This window comes from Hypanus sabinus, chromosome 7 (assembly GCF_030144855.1).
Source record: "Hypanus sabinus isolate sHypSab1 chromosome 7, sHypSab1.hap1, whole genome shotgun sequence".
Taxonomy (NCBI): Eukaryota; Metazoa; Chordata; class Chondrichthyes; order Myliobatiformes; family Dasyatidae; genus Hypanus; species Hypanus sabinus.
This window is the reverse complement of record NC_082712.1, coordinates 128,863,720-128,888,030: the sequence shown is the minus strand read 5'-3', so window position 1 is coordinate 128,888,030 and position 24,311 is coordinate 128,863,720. Positions and strand designations below refer to the sequence as shown.

General features: G+C 40.4%; 1 protein-coding gene across 1 annotated transcript in view; it reads left to right on the top strand.

Moving 5' to 3' along the window:
• Window positions 1-1,323: 1,323 nt before the first annotated feature.
• Window positions 1,324-24,311, top strand: part of LOC132396400 (tetraspanin-32-like) — a 63,730-nt gene continuing 40,742 nt past the window's right edge. The window contains exons 1-3 of the mRNA XM_059973928.1: window positions 1,324-1,741; window positions 6,304-6,418; window positions 20,152-20,249. Of these exons, the coding sequence (XP_059829911.1) occupies window positions 1,676-1,741; window positions 6,304-6,418; window positions 20,152-20,249 (279 nt within the window). The 5' untranslated portion in view covers window positions 1,324-1,675. The remainder of the gene's footprint in view (window positions 1,742-6,303; window positions 6,419-20,151; window positions 20,250-24,311) is intronic.

The window sequence follows — 24,311 nt, the reverse complement described above, 5'->3', positions numbered from 1 at the left end:
GAACCACAGCCCACGGCAGCTAACCTGCTGCTCCTGATGTTCCAAGTTCTCCCACGACACCTCAGTCAGGGGCACCGGCCTTGAATCAGCCCATCTCCAGAGCCACAAAAGTCCAGCACCCTGAATGTGCGATAGTCTTCCAGGTCACACATGGATGTTGGCAAGCTTTTGGACTGCAATTAAATGGCGGGATATCAAATAACAGCCGGTCGTGAGGTCCTGAGAGCGGGTCTTATTCCCGCAAAGAACCGATGTCAGAGTGTAACTCCATGTCAGGGTCTTCAAAAGAGCCTTGAAAAGGGAAAGAGGAGATTTCAAAGATAGAAATAGAGCTGTTTCCAAAGATGCAAGCAAAGGAGTCGCTGTTTAGTGCTATCTTGACTTTGCTCCACCTTCTCCCTGCTTTAAATCCCCTACAGGAGTGTTTTGTTTAAACACAGAACTACCATTCCTGCTAGCTGTTTCCAGCTCTTTACACTTTCAAATATCTGAGGTGCAAAGAGACCTGGGAGTCTTCGTGCAGGATTCCCTAAAGGTTGATTTACAAATTGAGTTGGTGGTGAGGAAGGCAATTACAGCGTTAACATTCATTTCAAAAGGACTAGCATATAAAAGCAAGGATGTAATGTTGAGGCTTTATAAAACACTGGTGAGACCTCATTTGAGTGCTCTGAGCAATTTTGGACCCATAATCTAAGAAAGGATGCGCTGACATTGGAAAGGGTTCATAGGAGGTTCATGAAAATGATTTTGGGATTGAAGGGTTTGTCATATGAGGAATGTTTAATGGTTCTGGGCCTCTACACACTGGAACTCAGAAAAAAATTAGGGGTGACCTTATTGAAACTTAATGTATGTTGAAAGACCTCAGTAAAGTGATGTGGAGAGATGGAGGGGGAGTCTAGACCAGAGAACACAGCCTCAGAATAGAGGGGTGGTCTTTTATAATGGAGATGGGGAGGAGTTTCTTTAGCCAGAGAGTGGTGAATCTGTGGAACAGGTGGCTGTTGAGGCCAAGTCATTGGGTACATTTGAGGCAGAGGTTGATAGGGCATGAACGGATATGGGGAGAAGGCAGGAGATTGGGACTGAGAGGGAAAATGAATCAGTCACGATGAAATAGTGGAGCAGACTCGATGGGCCAAATGGCCCAATTCTGCTCCTCTATCTTATGGTCTAAAGCACAAAGCAGCACACCCAACCTTTTCTTACACTGTGTCTGACGTGTTTCTATATGTGTCCTGCCTTTGTGTTCATTGAAGCCCAAAATTATTTGATGCAACTGCAAGCTACTTCCCACTTCTTTGTGCAAGAACAGCGTCAACTCCCTTGTGCCAAAACAGTGTTTTTCCGTAGTTCATCGTACATCTGACGAGATTATAAAATTTGCCAATTTGAGGACCACATTTTACGAATGCTTTGATGATCCCATTTATGGGGATTACCGCGTCAAGAGCTTTCAACAGATGGTTAAGCAGATAAATATTCGTAATTACATTTATAGTTGCTCTCAGCTGACTATCGACAGAAAAGTCGCGCCCAAAAGCAGAGACGCAAAGCCGTGGCGAGCGCGAGAAGCGAGCTGATCCATATCAGGTTGAATTGTCGCGGTCTGACAATGCCGAAGGGCAGCCCGTGCCTTTTTGTAGCTTGAAAAGTGAACATAGTTACAAACATGGGGATCAGGTGTCTGATCAGAACCACAACTTACCAGCTGCTGGGCATCAGCTTCATCGTTATGGTAAATGTCAAAATCATTAATGGCAGTGTTAATACTAACCGGTTAATTCTGAAGTAGGGCACTCGTGCTATGTTGGCTTATGTTTTTAAAACCTTCTGCGGGAGACTAAAGCAACGAATACTGAAGTTCGGTATTTTACTTAAATAATGTTTAATTTAAAAACTAAACTAACATTTAGTTTATTTTTACGTGCAAACAATTTCCTTAGCGAATGCTGCAAGTCCTGGAATAGTAAACGGACACTAAGTGATGTGTATATGCATTTGCCTCGGTTTTTGAAACGCTTTTAAAAGTTGGGTTAAGTCTGTTCGCAAGGTTCAGACTCTTAACGTTTTTTAAGACCTTCGACCTCCCCACATCATCCCCTCCCCTTGGGGTGTTATCGGTGGGAGTTTGTGAGTTCAAGGGTCAGGGCTGTTTGACCTGGGTGGGTGGCGATCACTTCCTCGTGCCTACTCGTCGTTAAACTGAAGGGGGACATGACTGTAATATTAGACTGTCCCCCATTTATGAACTCACCTGAAAGAAGGGTTACTTTTAATTTTTGGGCAACACACTGCCAGGAAGAAGATTAAAGCTTCTACTCCATTGCAACCCACCTAGTCTTTAGAAAAAAAAATCTGCCTTCAGTTGACAGGAATGACTGTTATTTTAATTCACCAGCTTAGTTCCTCTTTGACCAGACTATTTATAGCATTCTGCACTGCTATGAAGAACCCACCCCAAGCTTGAGAACAACACCTCATCTTCATCCTGGACTCACAGTGTTCTCTCAAACTCAATTCCAACTGAATTCTACAAATTTGGTAGCTTTATTTTTGTTTGTAACAGAACTTGTCATTCTGTCATCTCTCTCACTGTTTTTTTATCTTGTTTGGTTTAGATTGCTGAACACATGCCACATACTTACATTATACTGACCAAACCACTCAATCTCATCTCCACATTTAAGTACTTCCTTTGTTAGATTGCTTTCTTTGATGTCTAATACAATTTCGAGTCTCAGAGTCAAGTTGATGATGTGTGCGGCCAAGGCAACCAAGTCTATTATTCCCTGAAAGTCACAATGCAGGTTGATAGGATGGTGAAGAAGGCAAATGGCATGGTTGGTTTCATAGATAGGAGCATAATACATATATGTTAATTTGTTACTTTGCAATTTAACTAAACATTCCTTTGGCTGTTCTTGGAGTATTGTGTATAGTTCTGGTCTCTGCACTATAGGAAGGATGTGATTATAATGGAGGGACTTCAGAGGAGATTCATCAGGATGTTGCCTGAATTGGAGGATTTAAGATGTGGGAAAAAATTGGACAGGCTGGGCTTGCTTTCCTTGGAACAAAGACTGGAAGTATGTCCAGATGGATAAGACTCTTAGAAGTACAGATAAGGTATATCAAGCTCATCTTTTCCTCATGATCAGGATATCAAAAACAAGGGGGAAAGGTAAGAAGAAGGACTGGTTCATATCTGGAAAAAACTGCCAGAAGAGATGCTGGAATCTGATACAATCACAAGATTTAATAGCTACTTGGACAGACAAATAGGCATTTAATGAGCAAGACATAAAAAGATAGGATTCGTGTAGATAGGAGTAATCAACAGTATGGACAAAATCTATCTTGGTCTCTCCAATAGACCTTCAGTTTAGTATCAAATTGCTATATGTTCCTGGCCCCATGCCTAATAAGAGTAGAATTGAAATATTTTAATATTGCGTCCAGAATTGTCAATAGTTAATTAAAACCACTATCTGTGCTTATTCATTGTTGCTTGCTCTCTGTTTATTGGAAATGGAAGTTCTTGCTGCCCAACCTGCAGAATTATACTTTTTGAAAAGGTCCCTTTCAGTAGCTGTTAACCAACTTGGAACAAAAGCCCAGCTTACAAATTTCTTTGTTATAAGACAAATTCCATTACTATTCTGTCCACTTAGCTTGTATTTCAATGTCGTGAAAATGGAAATGGAATAAACAGCCCAATCCTTGCCAACAATATCTCAAAATTCCCACAAAAGCAGGATGAGTGTTGTATTTTTGCATCTAAGTCCACACACGTGTGCACACATTGCACCAAAATCCCACCTTTCCCACTAGGACTGCTTCTTAAGAATTGCTTTCATTCATCGTGTGGTTGGATTCTGGAACACACTGCCCAAAGCAGAGGCTGTAGCAACATCTAAGCAGCACCTCGACAAGCACTTGAACTGCCAAAGTATAGGAGGCTACGGGCCAAGTGGTACAGAAGTGTAGTGTTTAGTGCAGTGCCTTACAGCACCAGCAACTGTGGTTTAATTCCTGCCGCTGTTTGCGAGGGCTTTGCACATTCTTCCTGTAACCACATCAATTTCCTCTGGGTGCTCAGGATTCCTCCCACACTCCAAAGATGTACAGGTTAGGGTTAGAAAGTTACAGGCATGGTATGTTAGTGCCAGAAGCATGGCAATACTTGTGGGCTACCCCGATAATCCTCAGACCCAAATAACACATGTTTCAGTGTACGGGAGATGGATAAAACTAATCTTTCTTTAATTGGGACCAGTGGAGATAGGTACTTGATGGACAACATGGACACAGTGGCATAAGATTGTACCATTTAACTTTCTGATTCTCGTTGGGTAACAAAGATTACAGTTTTATTTGCCATAATTTCTTGGCCCAAGTTACCTTCGGGAGTAGTTCACATTTAAACCAGAGTCAGACTTGTAGCTGATTTGTTGATGATAAAGTGAAACTAGATTTACTAGGATGTTGCCGGGTCTTCAGGAGTTGAGTAACAGGGAAAGATTGAACAGGTTAGGACTTTATTCCTTGGAGCGTCAAAGAATGAGGGGGGATTTGATAGATGTTTACAAAATTATGAGGGGTATAGAGAGTAAATGCGAGTAGGCTTTTTCCACTCAGATTAGGAGAGAGAACATGGCTTTAGGGAGAAAAGGGGAACATTAGGGGGAACTTCTTCACTCCAAGAGTGGTGGAAGTGTGGAATGAGCTGTCATCTGACGTGGTAAATGCAGGCTCGTTCTTAAGTTTTAAGAATAAATTGGATAGATACATGGATGGGTGAGGTCTGGAGGGTTATGGACTGGGTGCAGGTCAATGGGACTAGCGGAATAAAGTTCGACAAAGACTAGAAGGGCCGAATGGCCTGTTTTCAGAGCTGTAGTGTTCTATGGTTCTATAAGAAGACCAAATAGTTATCATAAAATGTAGCAAGAAAAAAAATCTGGAGGAAAAAGCACCAATATTTATGGCAGCAGATAAAGGAGTAGTTTAGTGATCTAGATATCAAATCAAAAACTGGCTGTGTTTTAAATTCTAAATATACTTGGAATTTTTTCTAAAAACCATAGCGGACACAATAGAACTCTGATAGTCCAATATGCCTGGCATGCTTGGAACTTTGCTGAACTGGCAGATTTTCTGAACTATTGGATATTATTCTTATGTATAATCCAAGCACAGTTTTAATTGACAGAATCTACACTATAGCATAATAAAAGTTTGAAGGCAGAATAGGAAACAAAACCTGGTGAGCTTAAATGTCATATGGTCTGGTGGATTTAAAGGAGCCTTGAAAATCAGGACCCAATGGGCTTAAAGCAAGTGTGAGAATGGGGTCCAGGTCAGTTTATAGGGCATGTGCGAACACAGCTCCACTGATTTTAAAAAGAACATGGGAGGAGGGCTCCGGAAAGATTAAGGTAGCTTGGGAAACAGAATCAGGTGAGCCTGATGCTGAAAGATCAGTGTTTCAGAAAAATCAGGTTGCAAATTATAAGAGTTCAACTATATATTAGAGTTTTTTTTTAGTAATTCTAAAGGTTATTAAAGACCTACCTAACTATAGTTTATAGTTAGTCCCTGCAAACATGCTAGAATCAGTGAATCAGTAAATGCTTGGGATGGAAAATAATAACTGATTAAATTCATTTTGGGGGAAAAAACTGTTTAATCCAACATCATATTTTAAAGAAAAGAGGGGAGAACTACAAAAGCTTAATTTTCTAAAAGGTGTCTTGAGCCAAAAGCAAGTGGAAAGGTTTATTTCAAAGAAAACTAAAATTTCAGTTCAGGTTTCCTTTGTCTACCTGGGTTTAGCAACATATTCAGGACAATAAGAATTCTTGTTGTCTATTCAATGGTAAATAGGTAATGTATGATTCATTTTTAAAAAAGCAGTCATCTAGTTAGTAGAGGAAGAATTCCACCTGTTTTGTTAGAAAGAATGGGATGCCTTTACCATGGCAATGAATGCATGAACTGTGGAAATGTGTAAAGCATTTCAATGTATATAAAAAAAGTGTCATTGAAATATGATCAAGGGTTTTTCTTTCTTAAAGAGGTATCAGAAATAAAAAGGGCATTTTAAGGCACTTGCATGAAACAAAATATGTCCTTAGTATACTAGTAGGAGAGAAATTTGATGGGGAGAAGGAGTGGAGTGAAACAAAGATTCAATGAAATGTTTACTTTTTATCATCATTCCTGTCTTGTAATGAACAGTTTTGCTCAGACTGCACCTTTGCATCTGATTACTTTCCCTGTCGTGTTTTGTACTAGTTCCTCGGAGTTGCAGTTGCTGCAGTTACCTTATGGACCTGCTTCAATGACAAGCTTTATGTTATCCGCAATGTCACAATTGAATCAAACCAATATGCTAAAATGCATGATCTGGGTAAGTTTGCATGCAGACAGGTGAGAAACTGATATACTGAAAAAAGACCTTTCTTCAGTCCTATTGAATACATATCCTGCTAATGTAGCACAGTTTTCTGACAGGACTTTTATATATTACAGAATATTGTTAAAATAATGTGATCACAACAACTTTATCATTTAATCTATTTAATTATTCATTTTCAATAGAAACTAAATTATACCTAAAATGAGAATTGATTTGAAGGTCTAGTGTGCATTGTGATATGAATCACTATGAATATTGACTTTGATCTAGTACAACATTTATTGGATTACACTGGATAGGAACAGATAGTCTTTAGAAAGTTACATTGTTTACATTTATTTATTCATGGGATATAGAATATAGAAATTTCAGACAAATCTGGCATGCGTTCTCCATTCTAAATTGTCCAGGCTGAATCAGATTTAGACCAGGGTACAAAAAAAGTAGCATAGATCATAAGACGATAAGACACAGAAGCAGAATTAGCCACTTGGCCCATAGAGTCGGCTCTGCCATTCCATCATGGCTGATTTATTATACCACTCAGCCCCATTCTCCTACTTTCTCCCCAGATCTTTGACACCCTTATTAATCAAGAACCTAGGTCTCTGCTTTAAATATACCCAATGACGGCCTCCATAGCTGTCTGTGGCAATGAATTCCACAGATTCACCACCCTCTGGCTAAAGATCTCTGTGTTAAAAGGACGTCTTGGTATTCTGAGGCTGTGGTCTCTGGCCTCGCACTCCCCCGTTATAGGAAACATCCTTTCCATGTCCACACTATCCTGGCCTTTCAATATTTGATAGTTTTCAATGAGATTCTCCCTCAGTCTTCTAAGCTCCAGCAAGTATAGGTCCAGAGACATCAAACACTCCTCAAACTTAAACCCTTTCACTCCCAGGATCATTCAAGTGAGCCTCCTCTGGACCCTTTCCAATGCCAGCACATCCTTTCTTAGATAAGGAGACCAAAACTACTCACAATACTCCAAGTATGGTATGCCCAATGCCTTATAAAGCCTCAACATTACATCCTTTCTCTATATTCCAGTCCTCTTGAAATTATTGCTAACATTGTATGTGCCTTCCTTCCCACCAATTCAACCTGCAAGTTAACTTTTAGGAAACCCTGCCTGAGAATGCCCAAGTCACTCGGCACCTCTGATTTCAGAATTTTCTCCCCATTTAGATAATAGTCTATGCTTTTACTCCTTCTACCAAAATACATGACCATATTCTTTCCAACACCGTATTCCATCTGACACTTCTTTGCTCATTCTCCCAATCACTCTGTCCTTCTGCAGACTCACTGCTTTCTCAACACTACCTGCCCCTCCACCTATCTTTGTATCGTCTGCAAATTTGACCACAATGCCATCAATTCAATCATCCAAATCATTGACATATAATGTGAAAGGAAGCAGTCCCAACATTGACCCCTGTGGAACACTAGTCACCAGCAACCGATAAGAACAGGCGCCCTTTATCCCCACTCTTTGCCTCCTGGCAGTCAGCCAATTTTCTATCCATGCTGGTATCTTTCCTGTAATACCATGGGCTCTTGTTAAACAACCTCATGTGTGACACCTTATCAAAGGTTTTCTGAAAATCCAAGTAAACAACATCCACTGAGTCCCTTTTGTCTATCTTGACTGTTGTTCCCTCAAAGAATTTGACAGATTTGTCTGGCAAGATTTCCTCTTAAGGAAACCATACTGACTTTGGCCTATTTTATCATGTCTGCAAGTACCCTGAAAACCTTATCCTTAATATTATTTCCCTTGCTGAAATATATTAATGGGTTAAATGGATTTGTGCAATAAAATCTGAGTTAATATAGGTATATATTTACTCAGATTTTGCCTCATTATATTTAAAATCGCTAGCTCCTGTGGTGGGATTCGAACTCCTACCTCTGGATTGATAATCCAGAACACTGACTGACTGCTAGTTTTCTAACTGAACCATCACTTAACTGCACCCCATATCTAGCTAGAACGAAAAACTTCTGCCTCTAGTATTAACAGTTTGACATATCAATGACTTGTATATTTGAAATGTTTTAACACAAGCACTACCCCAGAAAGGTTATACACTGCCAAATGGGGCAAAGAAAATCAACACTGATACAAGGCTGGAAATACCAGGACGGCAAGTAAAAGTTTGATTAAAGAAGTGTGATTTAAAGGACAGTTGTGAAGGAACAGAAAAGTGAATATAATCCTGAAAATGATGGATAAGGACTGTGATGTCTGTACAAGAAATTTGAATTGGAGCAATGTAGAACTCAGATCATGGATCACAGAGCCTTCTTGCATCAGTATACACAGATCTCAAATTCGCCCCTCCCTTTTGTTCCCCATCCTATCACATGGTGTTGCTGCTCCTCCCCATTTTTGAAGATAAGCTTACTAGTTAATTTGGGATACTTACAATATCAAAAACTTGCATTATAACTGTGAGTTCCATCTATAATATGCAGAGATGTCCAAAGCCTTTTATAATGTTTCTGGATAATAAAATAATGATTATCAGAATGTAGGGTATAAGAAGCAAGATAGAGCTAACTGGCACAAAACAAAACACAGAGAACAGAGTTTCTGATGAAGGGTCTCAGCCCAAAACATCAATTGTTTACTCTTTTCTGCAGATGCTCCCTGACCTGCTGAGTTCCTCCAACATTTTGTGTGTATGTGTGTTGCTTTGGATCTCCAGTATCTGCAGACTGTCTTGTGTTTTTAATGTCAGACTGCCTAATGGTGGGTTGTGTGTCCTACAAGGATCTGATCACTTCCATTCATCAATGATTTGGACCTGAAAATTGGAAGCAGATTTTCTATTTTTTTTGGAGATACTAAATTGGGGAATGCTGCTAATGTAGAAGGGAGCTGAATAAGTACAGGAAGATATCAAAAGATTTGTAAATGGTCATTGTCTTGTCAAGTAAGAAACAAAACTGATAAGTTAAGATAGTAAACCTTGGTAGGAAGAGTAAGGATGATACATGAGGGTAAATTATTTTTCCATATTTATGTGTTTAAAAAGTGTATAAATGAAAGGTATGATTCATGCAAAAAGATATCTTCATGGATTTGTTGGAAATGATAAATTATTACCAGAATGCAATGAAGATGTGTATTCAAAGGTTGAAGTTGTGATGACTTGTTTGAGAAAGTTTTCTTTTGCATTGAATTTTATTACATCTCTTGGGGAGTTGGAGATGAGGGAGCAGTATATTCTGTGACTAATGTACGGTGTGGCTAATGGAGCCATACTCTGCATTTTGCTACACAGCTGCTGTACAGCACTTGATTTTGAAAGTACCTGAAATGGAAAACATTTCATTTTATACCAAGTGCCTTGGTAATCTAAGTTCTTCATATGGTTATAATGAAGTGACAGTGGAATGGGTCTGGCCAGAAAAGTTCCAGAGATGAATTTTGTTGTTTGGTGTAGTTTTTGGGTATAAATTTTGTTTGGCTATAAATGTTTGGATTTAGCACATGAAATAAAATTGCAGCATTGCAGACACAATCTGAAAGATACCTGCTACCCATGTTAGCAGCCTTTGTATAATTTGGTAAAAATGCCCATCACACCACAGAACTGATGTGATTTTTAACTATTCATCATAGCACCAAACCATTGAAACAGTTACAGTCAATGAAAGTAACTTGGGAAAATCAAACAAACTGCTTCCAGCTCACTTGTATTTACACTTTAATGCTGAATCAGTTGGGGAAGTATTCCCAGATACAGTAAAGATGATGGAAGGTGCGTCCATTGTACTTTGTAATGATACTGATAACGGTGGACTTAGCTAGGTGAAGAACTTCTCTTCAGTGAAATACCATACTAATCTATAGAATAATTTCTTAGACCAAACTGAGGTGCAGAAACACACAACTGTGGTTTATATATTATACATGCTACTTGTACCAAACACCACAAATAACTAAACCTTTGCACACAGCCTTCTGAAGGCCATTACTTATAGTCTCAGCCAGACTGTGTGTCAGTGCTACCGCTCACTATCTCTCCCGGCCATGTGTTTGATCACTACAGTCAGCCTTTTCCAGACCATGTGACCGATTACTGCTCACAACCTTTCTCAGGCCATATATCAAAGCTACTGCTTGTCGATTCTCCTGGGCCAGGCACTGAGAAATCAGGGTACTAAGGGAACCAAATGTTCTAGTTCCAAATTAATGAGGATACTAAAGGATATAGAATTACAAGCAGGAAGGAAAACGTTAGCAGGTTTCAAGAGGAAATTGACAAGCCAAGTAAGTGGGTGAGAACATGGTGATGGAGTATAAAATGAAAATTCCCTTTGCTGTACAAAACAGAAGAGAATAGTATTTATAAATGTAAAGGGGAAGGGATTAGGTAGTGTAGATTTTCAAAGTGATCTAAGTGTGTTTGCGCACAAGCCACAGAAACCCAACACTCAGGGTCAATAATCATTTAGAAACATCTGATATTTTGATCTATAATATGAAAGGATTTGAATCTAGGAAAAAGGAAGTGTTTCTGCATTTGCTTAAGGCCTCGGTTAGACTTGGAATATTGTGTACCTTTTGGTCTACTTACTATGGCATTACCTCAGATTGTTGTGGAGGACAAGTCGTTGGATGTATTTAAAGCAGAGGTTGAGAGTTCTTGATTAGTGAGGTAATGGGGAGGAGATTGGGGTTTAGAGGGATGATAATTCAGCCATGATGGAATAGCAGAGCACACTTGGTGAGCCAAATGGCCTAATTCTGCTCCTGTGTCTTATGGACCATCATCTAATGCTCCTTACTGAAGAAAGGATGTGCTTAGCATAGAATGCAGTGAAGATTTACTAGACTAGTTCCAGGGGTGTGGCAACACATGCAAAATGCTGATGGAACTCAGCAGGCCAGGGACTATCTATGGAAAAGAGTAAACAATTGATGTTTCCGGCTGAGACCTTTCATTCAGCGGTATAGGTTTGCTGTACAAGGAGAAGTTGAGTATTCAAGGCCTGCATTCCCTAGAGTTTAGAAGAGCAGGAGGAAATCTCTTTGAAACTTACAATAGAGTGGATACTGGGAGAAAGTTTTCCCTAACAGCTAAGTCTGGACCAAGGGTCACATTTTCAGTTTGTTTATATGAAACGGAAGTAAGGAGAAACTTCTGCACTAGGAGAGTGGCAAATCTATAAAATTCTCAACTTCAGAATCCTGTTATTGTCTTCACTCAAAATGGGGAGCAATAGATTCTCAATATAAAAGGAATAAAGGGATCTTGGAATTGTGCAGGAAATTGGCATCGGTGGTTTAATATGGCAGAACAGACTCGATGGGATGCATGGCCTATTGCTGTTTCTATTTCTTATGTAAGAGGGTGCCAGGGATAAGTACACTTCCCACAGTTTACACTGACAGTAGTAAGAAGTGGAGGAAAAGCTGGCCAAATACCCTAGGATTTCTAATTTGGGGCCAGGCAAGATGGGAAGAGTAACTCAGCAAGTCCTGAAGCTGCAATTAACAAACTTTGTTAACCTGTCATTAACAAACTTCGATACTTTCCTCTGACATTTCGTGTGTCATTAATATAAATTGTGATTAGCTGAGGGCCCAAGGCTGACTCCTGAGACACCCAACAATAACAGTCTGACAATCTAAAAATGACCATTCATTAGTGCAGTATGCTTTGAACAAACCTTTCTCTTTTCTGGCAAACTACTCCTAATTGCATGAACTCTCAATTTAAGTTTTGACCTTTTTTGTGATGCTTTATCAGATGCCTTTTGGATGTACAGATATGCCATGTCTACTAGTTCCACTTTCTCCTCTAGCTGTATCTTCACAAAACTATCATATATCAATTATTTTTCTTTAATAAAGATATTGTGTGGATATTATAATCTTGTAAGTCCTATTGTATTTTTACTCAATGGGTTTAGCATATTGTTGTCAAACAGATGGCAGGCTAATTGATCTACTGTTCCTTATTTTCTCTTGGTCATTTTAAAAATAAACTTGTTAAATCTGCCGTTATCCAATTTGTTGTGACTGCTCCTAAATCCAGGGAACTTTAGAAGAATACACTATGCACCAGCTTTTTCTCCTGTCTATCCTTTCAGATCCGTGGGATTCAGGCTGTCAGGTCGGGAAGATCTGTCCTGTTTTAATTACTTTAGTTTCTCCAGCATTTTTTCTCTTTCTCTATGTTAATGAATTTGTCTCTTATTGTCACTACACCTTTGGCTTCCCCTGCATTGTTACATTTATAAATACAAAGTCTGCAGATGCTGGAAATACAAAGTAACACACCAGTTCCTCCAACATTTTTGTGTATGTTGCTTTGTTACATTTTTGATATATTTTGCAATGACTACTGATACAACATACTTGTTTAATGTTTCATTCAGTTGTTATAATTTATCCACTCTTGTCACTACAGGACTCGCAATTCATTTTGCTACTGGTGTCTTTTTTGTATAGCTACAGATGTCCTTACAACCTCAGTTTTTTGAAAATTTCTTATTAATTATCTTCTCTGTCAATTTTAGTTTGTTACTGTTTCCAAAAATTTTCAGTTTGTCTCAGTTTTACTGTTACTCCTAGCAACTCTAAATGCCTCTTTGTCCATCTTTATTACCATCTCAAACCTCCAAAGTTAGCCTGAGGTTACTCAAGTAGTTACAAGTCAGTGAAATTTACACTTGAGATTTTTGATGTTATTGTGCACTGAGAAACCGGTTATTGTATTCTAATTTCCTTTCTAGCTTAGCCAATGTACCAATAATTGGATTATGTTAATAGTTAACATGTTTTTCTTATTTCCTGATTTTCTCTCTCTCTCTGAAATTGTTAACAAGCCAGTAAGTCACTCCAACTGCTGTATTTTTTATCATTTGTTACCTCTTATCTTCACCCTCATTGGTATTATTTCCATTTGTTTTGGAACAAAGCACTTTCGCAGCCCCTTGGTCATCACTTATTATCAACACTACCCACCCCCTGCCCCAGACTCTCACCCCCCCCCCCACAACTCATTTTTCATTTTGTTCCTGCTTCCAAAAGACAAAAAACATAGAATATTTAATTAGGTCAAAATCATTGGCTCTGTAGATGCTGATAGTTTTTCTTATGACTTGCTGTTAACTATTTTTCCTTCAACCAGCTGTTTAATGATACACTTCACAATCATTCAAATTTGTTCTTGTTCAGCTTTCTATTATTAATCTGCTTAATCTATTGCCTCAATTTTCCCCTTTAAATTTATAATCATACCTTCACTTGAACCCTTCTTCTGCACCCTTTATAGGATTAAAGCCCTCACATCAGCTTTCATTACCCATTTAACCAGGACACTACACCAAGTCGAACTGAACTAGAGCCTAAACCAATGGAATAGCTCTGTTACCTCACCAGCGCCAATGCCCAGTCAATCAACATTGTTTTCCCATTCACCATTCTTCAAGCCATGATTTATCTCTCTCTTCCATTCAAACCTATGCCAATTTGAACGTGGTTGGGATAGCAATGCAGTTACACTGAAGATATTCTACTTGCCTCAGTGTGTGCCCTACCAATGGCTCTGAGGAAGCGTGTTAGTGTGTATCCCAGTAGGACTGGTGGAGCACACTGAGGCTTCACTGGGCACCACAAAAAGCTGCAATCTGTAACTCAGAATGATGAGGAAAGCTGTTGCTTGGATACAACAACATTCAAAGTCGCATACCAGTCCTGTTCTCCACTATTGGTCTCTGATCGTGAGGGACATCCTCGGAATAGCTGTCAATGACTAACTGCCCTTGTACAAACACTTAGTGCTTGTCTTCCATTGTCATTGTCCTTTGTCACTTTTATGAAGTCAAGCTGATTGAAGACAACCTTCCTCTAACACAGGGGGCTGCAACCAATCTTGATGAAGGACGTAGGGCGACTGTAGACCCAGTTTTAGACTGACTACTCAGATTTCTGTAATTAGCAGCAACCTGGGCTGGCAACTGGTTTATGAGTAATGGAGAAGGAGCAGGTGAAGTAGCAATGGTCTGAGGAGAAATGTTGTGATCTTGAGTTATGATGCCATGTTTCCTGCTGGCTGGAGCCCAGGCCACCTTCCCAGGGCATGCCTGACTAAAGCTAGTCATTTGATGGTTACCGGAGTGATACAAAATTCTCAAATCCTCTTTGATCACAGAATGTAAAACTATGACAGCAGCACTCTGACATGGGGTGGCTTCTGCCAAAATTAAATGAAGTTCAAATGTCATTCATCAGACCCCAGGCTAGAAAGGATTGGCTGAAGCTTGGAGCTGGTCTCCCCAACTGATATTTCAACTGGCATTCAGACAGACATGCCAATGCTGTGAGTTGGCCTTACCCCTGCCCTAACACATCACTGCTCTCCACCAGATTCCTACTCCTGTTTGGTTTGCCATTCCTTGAAAATTGCCTTTGCCAAGCTGTGAATTAATTTCAGCAATGGTTAGAGCCATGGACACATCCTCAATCAGCACCATCAACATTCAACCAGCGTAAAGAACTCCTGAAAATGCTTACAAACTAACCAGTGTCATTGGTTTTGCAATCATTTTAAAGAGGTGGATGCACAAATTTAAGCTATGGGCTGCATTATGTCAATTTGGCAAAGGACTTAGACTAATTAGGAGAATGGGCAAAGAAGTGGCAGATGGAATACGGTGTCATGCACTTTGGTAGTAGATATGAAAGTGTAGACTGTTTTCTAAATGGAGAGAGAATACAAAAAACTGAGGTGCAAAGGGTTTTGGGAGTCCTTGTGTTGGATTCCCTAAAGGTTAATTTGCAGGTTGAGTCTGTGGTGAGGAAGGCAAATGCAATGTTAGCCTTCATTTCAAGAGGACGAGAATATAAAAGCAAGGATGTAATGTTGACTTTATAAAGCACTGGTGTGGCCTCACTTGAAGGGTTGTGAACAGTTTTGAGCCCCTTAGAAACAAACATTCTAAAACTGGAAAGGGTTCAAAGGAGGTTCACAAAAATGATTCCAGCATTGAACGGCTTATGATATGAAAACATTTGATGGCTGTATTCACTATATAAATCAGAAGAATGAGGGGTGACCTAATTGAAATTTATCAAATGCTGAAAGGCCTTGATAGAGTGGATGCAGAGAGGATATTTATGATGGTGGGAGGGTCTAGGACCAACAGTTTGTTTGGCTTCAGAGCTGTGTGTCAGACATAGATATAAACAGAACTGGGGCCCCACAGGGAACTGTAATGGCTCCCTTCCTGTTTACCCTGTATATCACAGATTTTATATTCAACACTGAGTCATGTCATCTACAGAAATGTTCTGATGACTCAGCAATAGTTGAGTGTATAAAGGGAGGACGAGAGGATGAATACAGGGCCCTGGTGGAGGACCTTGCCAAATGGTGCAAGCTGAATCATCTGCAGCTCAACATCAGTAAGACAAGGAGATGGCGACAGACTTTAGGACTAAGCCTGCACTGCTCCCTGTTACTATTGATGGTGAGGGTGTGGATGTGATGAGGACCTACGAGTACCCGTGGGTGCATCTGCACGACAGAGTTGAGTGGAGCACTAACACAGAGGCTGTGTACAAGAAGGTCCAGAGTCGCCTCTATTTCCTGAGGAGACTGAGGTCTCTTGGAGTTTGCAGGCTTCTCCTTCACATGTTCTACCATTCTGTTGTTGTCGATACAATCTTCTGTGCAGTGGTGTGCTGGGGCAATGGCATCAACACGGGTGATGCCAACAGACTCAATAAACTGATTAGAAAGGCTGTCACTGTTATAGGAGTCGAACTGGACACACAAGAGGCTGTAGTAGATCAAAGGACCCTACAGAAGATCCTGGCAATTCTGGACAATGTTTCTCACCCTCTGCATACTACCTTAGCTGAACAGAGGAGCACTTTTAGTAATAGACTAAGACAATTGTGCTGGTCCAAAGAGTTTTAGATGAGGTCATTCTTAACCTTGACCATGAGGCTTTATAATGAGTCAACCTATTGCTAGGGAAGCGATGGCTGCAGCACCCACCCCCCCCCCCCCCCGCCCCACCTGTTAGACTGTAGAGGTAACTTATTTTTTGTTCTCTCTTACTTTTCTTCATATATTTATATCTGTGCACTTGTAATGCTACTGTGACACTGCAATTTCCTTTAGGATTCTTAAAGTATATTTCTCTCTATAGCCTTAAAACAGAGGGGCATCCTTTTTGAATGGCGATGAGGAGGAATTTCTTTAGCCAGAAGGTGGTGAATCTGTGGAATTCGCCGCCACAGGCAGCTGTGGAGGTCAAGACTTCAGCTATATTTTAGGCAGAGGTTGACAGATTCTTGATGGGTCAGGGCATGTAGGGATTGGGGGGGGGGGGGAAGGCAGGAAACTGGGGCTGAGAGGAAAATTGGATCAGCCATGATGAAATGGTGGAGTAGTCTCGATGGGCCAATTGGCCTAATTTTGCTCCTATATCATATGGTCTTATGGACTTCAATGCAACTTAATTCTGATGTATGTTTTCCACTAGAAACAAACTTCAAGGGCCTTGTATTTTCCTCTCTGTATCACACTTACTGTACACAACACTTCCCATCCTATGCATTTTATTCTGAATACATTTGTGCCACAATACTTTTTATCTAACACACTATAATCTATACATGAGCAATATAATACACTCCAGCTATTCTGATGTTCTCTCTGCAGTGCATACACCAGCTGTAAAATAGATTTGTCCAACTCTTCTAGTTTGGTTTCCTGACAGGGTTAAATATTGCAGTAAAGAGGGTTGAATGTGTTATCTGAGGGCCCTCCCTCCTTCTCTGTTATCTCTGTTTCCATGGTAAGTACTACTTCTATTATCAGTCTCTGGCAGCCCCACAAGGATTATGCTGGTTATTTTTCTTTGTGACAGTGGTCCCTGTGAATTTTGAGCAGGAGTTGAGAGAGCTAGTATAGTTTAAGTTGTTTACTCCTATCTGAGCCATAAAATTGGATTGATAGTTCTCCTCTGAACTAGTGGGAGGTAGGGGATGTCATATTTATTGGATAGTATCTTGATAGTGCTGATCCTTGGCTGACACCAATTTTGTCTCTGAAGGCTACAGCTGGCAGACACATCTCAAAATGATAAAGCTCAACCTTATTTTTATTTAAAATATAACAACCCCGAATGAACAGAGCAGTGTCCCTCCCTGTAGTGAGTGGGATATTCATGTTCTTTTCATTCATGGCTTGCAGATATGACAACAAAAGGCCTGCAATTTGTTTTGTCCCTTCTTAATTTCTGTTTTTGGCTGTTTTGGGGAGCTCCCTTCCTGAATTGCTGTAGGTCTTATGGAGAAGGTATTCTGAGATTCTGGAGGTTAACTCAACAGTGTTGCAGTAACAAATGCAAAAGACAAGCTGCTGGAGGAACAGTGGGTCATGCAGCATCTGTGGAGGGAAAAGGTCAGCATTTAAGGTCAAAACCCTTCTGGACTGAGCTTTCATCTCAGTTAGATACTAAAGGGAGAAACGGCTCCTAGCTTTCATGCAAAGCCCTCGTGTTGATGTTTTGTGAAGACCATGTTGCTGATGACACCACTGTCATAGGCCAAGTCAAAGGTGCTGATGAATCAGGGTACAGGAAGGAGACTGAAAATCTGGCTGAGTGGTGTCATTATAAGAGCCCCTTACTCAATGTCAGCATGACTAAGGGATTGATTATAGATTCCAGGAGAGGGAGACCAGAGGTCTATGACCAGTCCTCATTGGAGAATCACAGGTGAAGAGGGTTAGCAACTTTAAATTCCTGGGTGTTACTATTTCAGAGGACCTGTCCTGGGGACAGCACGGACATACAATTCGGCATGACATCTAAAACTTTGCCAAGTTTCTGTAGATGTGTAGAGGAGTGTGTGTTGACTGGCCGCATCACAGCCTGATATGGAAACACCAATGCCTTTGAACAGTAAATCCTACAAAAGGTAGTGGATTCGGCCCAGTGCCCCATGGGTAAAGCCCTCCCAACCATTGAGCACATCTACATGAAACGCAGCATCCATCATCGGAGATCCTTACCACCCAGGTCATGCTCTTTACTCACTGCTGCCATCAGGTAGAAGGTATATCTATTTGATCACAGTAGGGACATCTAGTCGGGAAGAAGATAGAAGCTTGCTTAAGGTTTAGGAAGCAAGGATCAGACAGGACTCTTGAGTCTAGAAAGAACTTAACAAGGAAATTAGGAGAGCTAGGAGAGGACATGAGAAGGCCTTTGCAAGCAAGAAGGAAAACACCAAGGTGTTCTATGTGTATGCGAAGAACAGGAGGATGAGTAGAGTGAGAGTAGGTCCAATCATGGATAAGAGGAAACGTGGCTCAACAATGGAGTAAGGGGAGGTCCTTAATCAACACTTTGCTTAAGCATTCACCAGTGAGGACAGTGTAGAACAGGCTAATATGCTGGAATGTGTCAATGTTAACAAAGAGGATGTACTGGATGAGATAAAACCCAGATTACCAGGGAAGCAAAGGAAGAGACTGCTGTGCCTTTGGCAATGATCTTTGCATCCTCACTGGCCACAGGAGTAGTACCAGAAGATTGGAGGGTGGCAAATGTTATTCCTTTGTCCAAGAAAGATAACAGAGATCATCATGAGAATTAGAGATCACTGAGTGTCACATCTATGGTGGGCAAACTATTGGAGTTTCATAGAGACAGGATGTACTAGCATTTGGAGAAGCATAGTTTGATTAGGGATAATCAGCATGGCTTTCACAGGGGCAAGTTGTGTCTTATGAGCCTGACTGAATTCTTCAAGGAAGTGACAAAACAAATCGATGAAGGTAGAGAAGTCGATGTACCGTACATGCATTTTAGTAAGGTTCTGACAAGGTTCCCCATGATAGGTTCATTTTGAAAGTTAAGAAGCATGGAATCCAAGGGAAATTGGCTGCATAGTTTCAAAATTGGCTTGCCCACAGAAGGTAGATGGAGCATATTCTGCCTGGAGGTTGGTAACTAGTGGTGTTCTGCAGGGATTTGTTTTGGGAACACTGCTCTTTCTCACTTTTCTAAAGATGTGGATGAGGAAGTTGAGAAATGGGTTAGTAAGTTTGATAATGACACAAAATTTGTGGTATTGTGGATAGTGTAGAAGGCTGTCATAGCTTACGACAGGACACTAATAGGCTGCAAAGCTGGGCTGAGAGGTGGCAGATGGAGTTCAATCCAGAAAAGTGTGAAGTGATTCACTTTAGAAGGTCAAACATGAATCAAGAATACAGGGTTAATGACAGGATTCTAGACAGTGTGGAGGAACAGAGGAGTCTTGAGGTCCATGTCCATGGATCCCTCAAGGTGAGATTGACAATGCATGCTGAAGAAATAGAATATTTTCTGCTACATGTACAAGACTAAGTAAGTAACACTGTTAAAGGGTTATGCTCCAAACGGTGTAGATAAGACCAGCTTACTGGACAATACAGTCAGTGTGGACATGTTGAGTAAAAGGGCCTACATTCCTGCTTTCTGCTAAACATCATTCCCTTGTATCATCCATCAAATCAATAAATGTTTCATCCCATAATTCTATGCAAAAGGTTAAAGACCTGTGGTTAACCTGCTCTATGTATTATCATGAATTGTTAAAATGGTGAGATTTCTGTAAGAGGTAATCAACAAATCTTCAACACATTAAGAATACCTGTGCTTGTTCCCCCTCCCCCTCCCCCACCTTTTTACAGCTGCGCAGACTGGATTGTCCATCAGCGTCTTTCTCATTCTCCTGGGAATCGTCTGCCTGATTGGAATCATGAGGGAATCTGAACTCTTGCTCAGTGTGGTAAGTTTTGACCAGAAGTTATAAGGCCCATGAAATGTCCTCTATGACACCTCTGTGCATCTGAGCTGCTCCAATTTCCTAACCCGCAACAAGCAAGCAGTTTGATTACCAAACCTTTGGTGTGGTGACCAACCGTAACTGCAGATGGTTTTAGGAGTCTTCAGAGTTGCCTGGGAAGTACTGTCTTGCTGTACCTGCATTATTTCCTGCACTGGCAGGAACTTATAAAGCACTCATTTTTAATAGGAACTGTTGCTTTGGATAACTTGCCAATCTCACCAGAATTAGTGGCATGGACATAGAAGTGGGAATCCCACTTTTCCAACACCTGGTCAGAGGTTATGGTGTCAGACGTGGCCACCCAAGAGAAGAATGTGAGGAAGCTGTCTGACTTGTTGAGTTCCTGCAGCATTATGTGTGTTGCTCAAGATTTTTAGCATCTACAGAATCTCTTGTTTTTATGAAGTGTTTGAGGATTTATCTACCTCTCCAAAAAAAAAGGCAGAAATCTTTAGCTGGAACATTATGGAAACATCTGGTTCAGTGCAGAAAATCCTATGGTCATCTTCAGAGGCTGACATCTGAACTGCATTTCAAGTCAGGTTTGCTACATTAAATCACCATCTATTAAGATCTGGGCTTCCAGTTCATGTATATGTTCTATCCTTCAGTCTGAATGCCCCTGTCAGTGGCTTGCTGACCAGCATTATCACTGTGATACCTGGTGACAACTTATCATGAGCACAGAAGCCAGCAATGCAATTCCATATCGAGCTGTATATACATGGAATAGCTGATCACAAATTGTCTATTTTTCAGTTCTTCCATTTCAGTGCACAGAGAATTAAAAACACAAAAAGGTCGAGTCATTTGAATTTATTGTCCAGTGGTTTTGAGGTGGTTATCAAGCAGCCTGACATTCCCAACACCTAATTCACCAGGACAAAATCAGACCGTCTAGGAGCAAACAGTAAACTGGAGATTAAGGCGACGAGTGTAAATTTCTTAAGAGGCAAAAGTGAAAGGAAATAAAAGCTTTAATTAATATGATCAAATGCTTAACAAAATAAACTCTTGAATCGATTTAATTGAAATTATACAATTACTATAAGACACAGGAGCAGAATTAGGCCACTTGACCCATCGAGTCTGTTTGGCCATTCCATCATGGCTGATTTATTCTCTCTCTCAACCCTATTCGCCTGCCTTCTCACCATAACCTTTGACACTATGACTAATCAAGAACCTATCAACCTCCGCTTCAAATATACTCAACAACTTGGCCTCCATAACTATTAGCAACAATGAATTCCACAGATTCATTACCCTCTGGCGAAAGAAATTCATCCTCATCTCTGTTTTAAATGGACATCCCTCTACTCTAAGGCTGTGCCCTCTGTTCCTAGACTTCCCAACTATAGGAGACAACCTTTCCACATCCATTCTATCTAGGCCTTTCAATATTTGATAGTTTTCAATGAGATCCCTCTTTATTCTTCTAAACTTCAGCGAGTATAAGCCCAGAGCCATCAAACACTCCTTGTATATTAACCCTTTCATTCCTGCAATCGCTCTCATGAGTCTACCAGTGCATTCCCATACAATTCCCTACACCATATTACATCTGACACTTTTTTACCCATTCTCCCAATCTAAGACCTGCAGACTCCCCACTTCCTCAACAATACCTGCCCCTCCACCTATCTTCGTATTGACCACAAAGCCACCAATTCCATCATTCAAATCATTGACATATAATATGAAAAAAAAGCAGTCCTAACACTGGCCCCTATGGAACACCACTAATCACCAGCACGCAACCGTAAAATGCCCTTTTATTCCCAATCTTTGCCTCCTGCCAATGAGCCAACCTTCTATCCATGCTAGTATCTTGCCTGTCATGAGTTTTTGTTAAGCAGCCTCATGTGCAGCTCCTTGTCCAAGGCCTTCTAAAACCCAACAAACATCCACTGGTCTCCTTTGTCTATCCTGCCTGCTACTTACTACTAAATTCCTTTTCTTCCAAGTGTATACCTAAACAATAATACAAGCTAACTTACCAATAGATCCTCCAATGCGTAAAGAAAATTGTATGAAAAATGAATTTAAAAGCAAGATAAGAGCCCAATATGTGCAGATGAGTGCATATTCAAAACATTTTCAAATCACCTTTTGAGTATGAAATTCCTTCCTTTGCTTATGTTGAGTAAACTCAGAGGATCCAGGAGCAAATGTGATTTGCCATTTGTACAGGTTCATGTGGGCTACAGCTTGCAGGAATAAGGGAGGGCACCATAGCATTTTTTTTCTAAAATTAAAATGTTGATAGTTGTGGAAATTTCCCAAATGCGTACAAAACACTAGCATTATCTTTGAGAGGATATATAAAACTAAGGAATTCCTGGGAAAATGAATAGTCAATTCACTTGCATTCCACTGGAGGGCAGTGAAGGTATTGTATTGAATGCATCTCCACTCCAAATTGAGGATTGTGCACTACTGGGTTTAAAGCAGAATGTGATATCTCAATTACATTGCCATAAGCCACAAAGATGTCAATGTGTATTCTTTCAAGGTTTGGTTTAATTTCACAAGAAACAAACAACAGTATGCCAATGTAACTGATAAGAGGATTATATGATTTGAGTAACTTTCAGTTATTCATGACTGAGTCATTAAATTGGCTAACTGGATACTTTCAGTAAAGATACCCGGATATTGTGGAAAAGTCACTAGTGATTACACATAGTATAAACGAGCTTCACCACACCTATTTCTTAGCTCAACTCAAAAATATCAGGGATGGAGCAAAATATTGCTTTGATAAACTGATACTACATGTTAGCGAAACCAAAATTATTGATTGAACCATTAGAAGTGCCACAATATTGGGATGCAGAATTAAAATAATCTATTTACTGTATTGGATTTAAGGCTGGATAAATCAATTTAGGGAGACTCTGGGGACACAGCAAAACTGAATGATGCTGCACAGTAGAAACTTTGCCACAATGTAGTCTGGCTGAACAGAAGTAGGAGAGAGAATGCTTTATTTGAGTGAGAGCACAGAGCATTTACAGGATTACAGTAGAGTGCCAAATAAAAGATTGTTTATGAAAAATGGTATAAACAGTATCAATTATTCAAGTAATTTCACACTAGCAATATACTTGTAACATGCATTATGCCTCTGAAATGACAGGGCTGTGTAAGGTTTAATAATTTACTTGGCTTGCAGAACAAAGTAGATGTTGGCTGCAAGAAGCAGAAGACATTTCTGAGCTGGGCTGTGCTGCACTGGATGCCACAAGGTCTTGCCCTCGATGCTTTTTTACCACCTTCCCTCCCCACAGTGTTCTGCTTTGCAAATTACTGGGCTGGCCCTATACAGGGTTTACCTGACAGTCCTAGCAAGAATTATCATTTGAAAGATGGCAGAATGGCGCAGCTGCCTGGTTTGATCCCATTTTTTTTCTGATGTTGCCAGTGTGGAATCTGCAAGTTCTCCCTGGCTCCGCCTGCATTTCTCCAGTATCCAGGTGTTCCCGTGCACTCCCACATCCCGGAGCTGTGATGTGAGGTTAGTTAGCTCTTGCATATTAGCTCTCGTGTAGGTAACTGGCAGAAGAATTGACAGGGAGTTGTTGGCTGTGTGAGAGAAAATATTTACACAGACACAGTAGAATAAAAAGAGGAAGACGGGGGAGCAGCATAAACTTCCTGCCTTTCCCCAGTAAATAAATCATTATGTCATGTCACTTCATGTAAAAACATGCTGCATGATGAGCTATAATCATCTCAGCTATCTCACGGGTAGATAGGGTAGTTAAGAAAGCTAATGGGATGTTAGCTTTCATAAGTCGTGGGATAGAGTTTAAGAGATGCAATGTAGTGATACAGCTCTATAAAACTCTAGTTAGTCCACACATTTGGAGTACTGTGTCCAGTTCTGGTCACCTCACTATAGGAAGGATGTGGAAGCATTGGAAAGGGTACAGAGGAGATTTACCAGGATGCTGCCTGGTTTAGAGAATATGGATTATGATCAGAGATTAAGGGAGC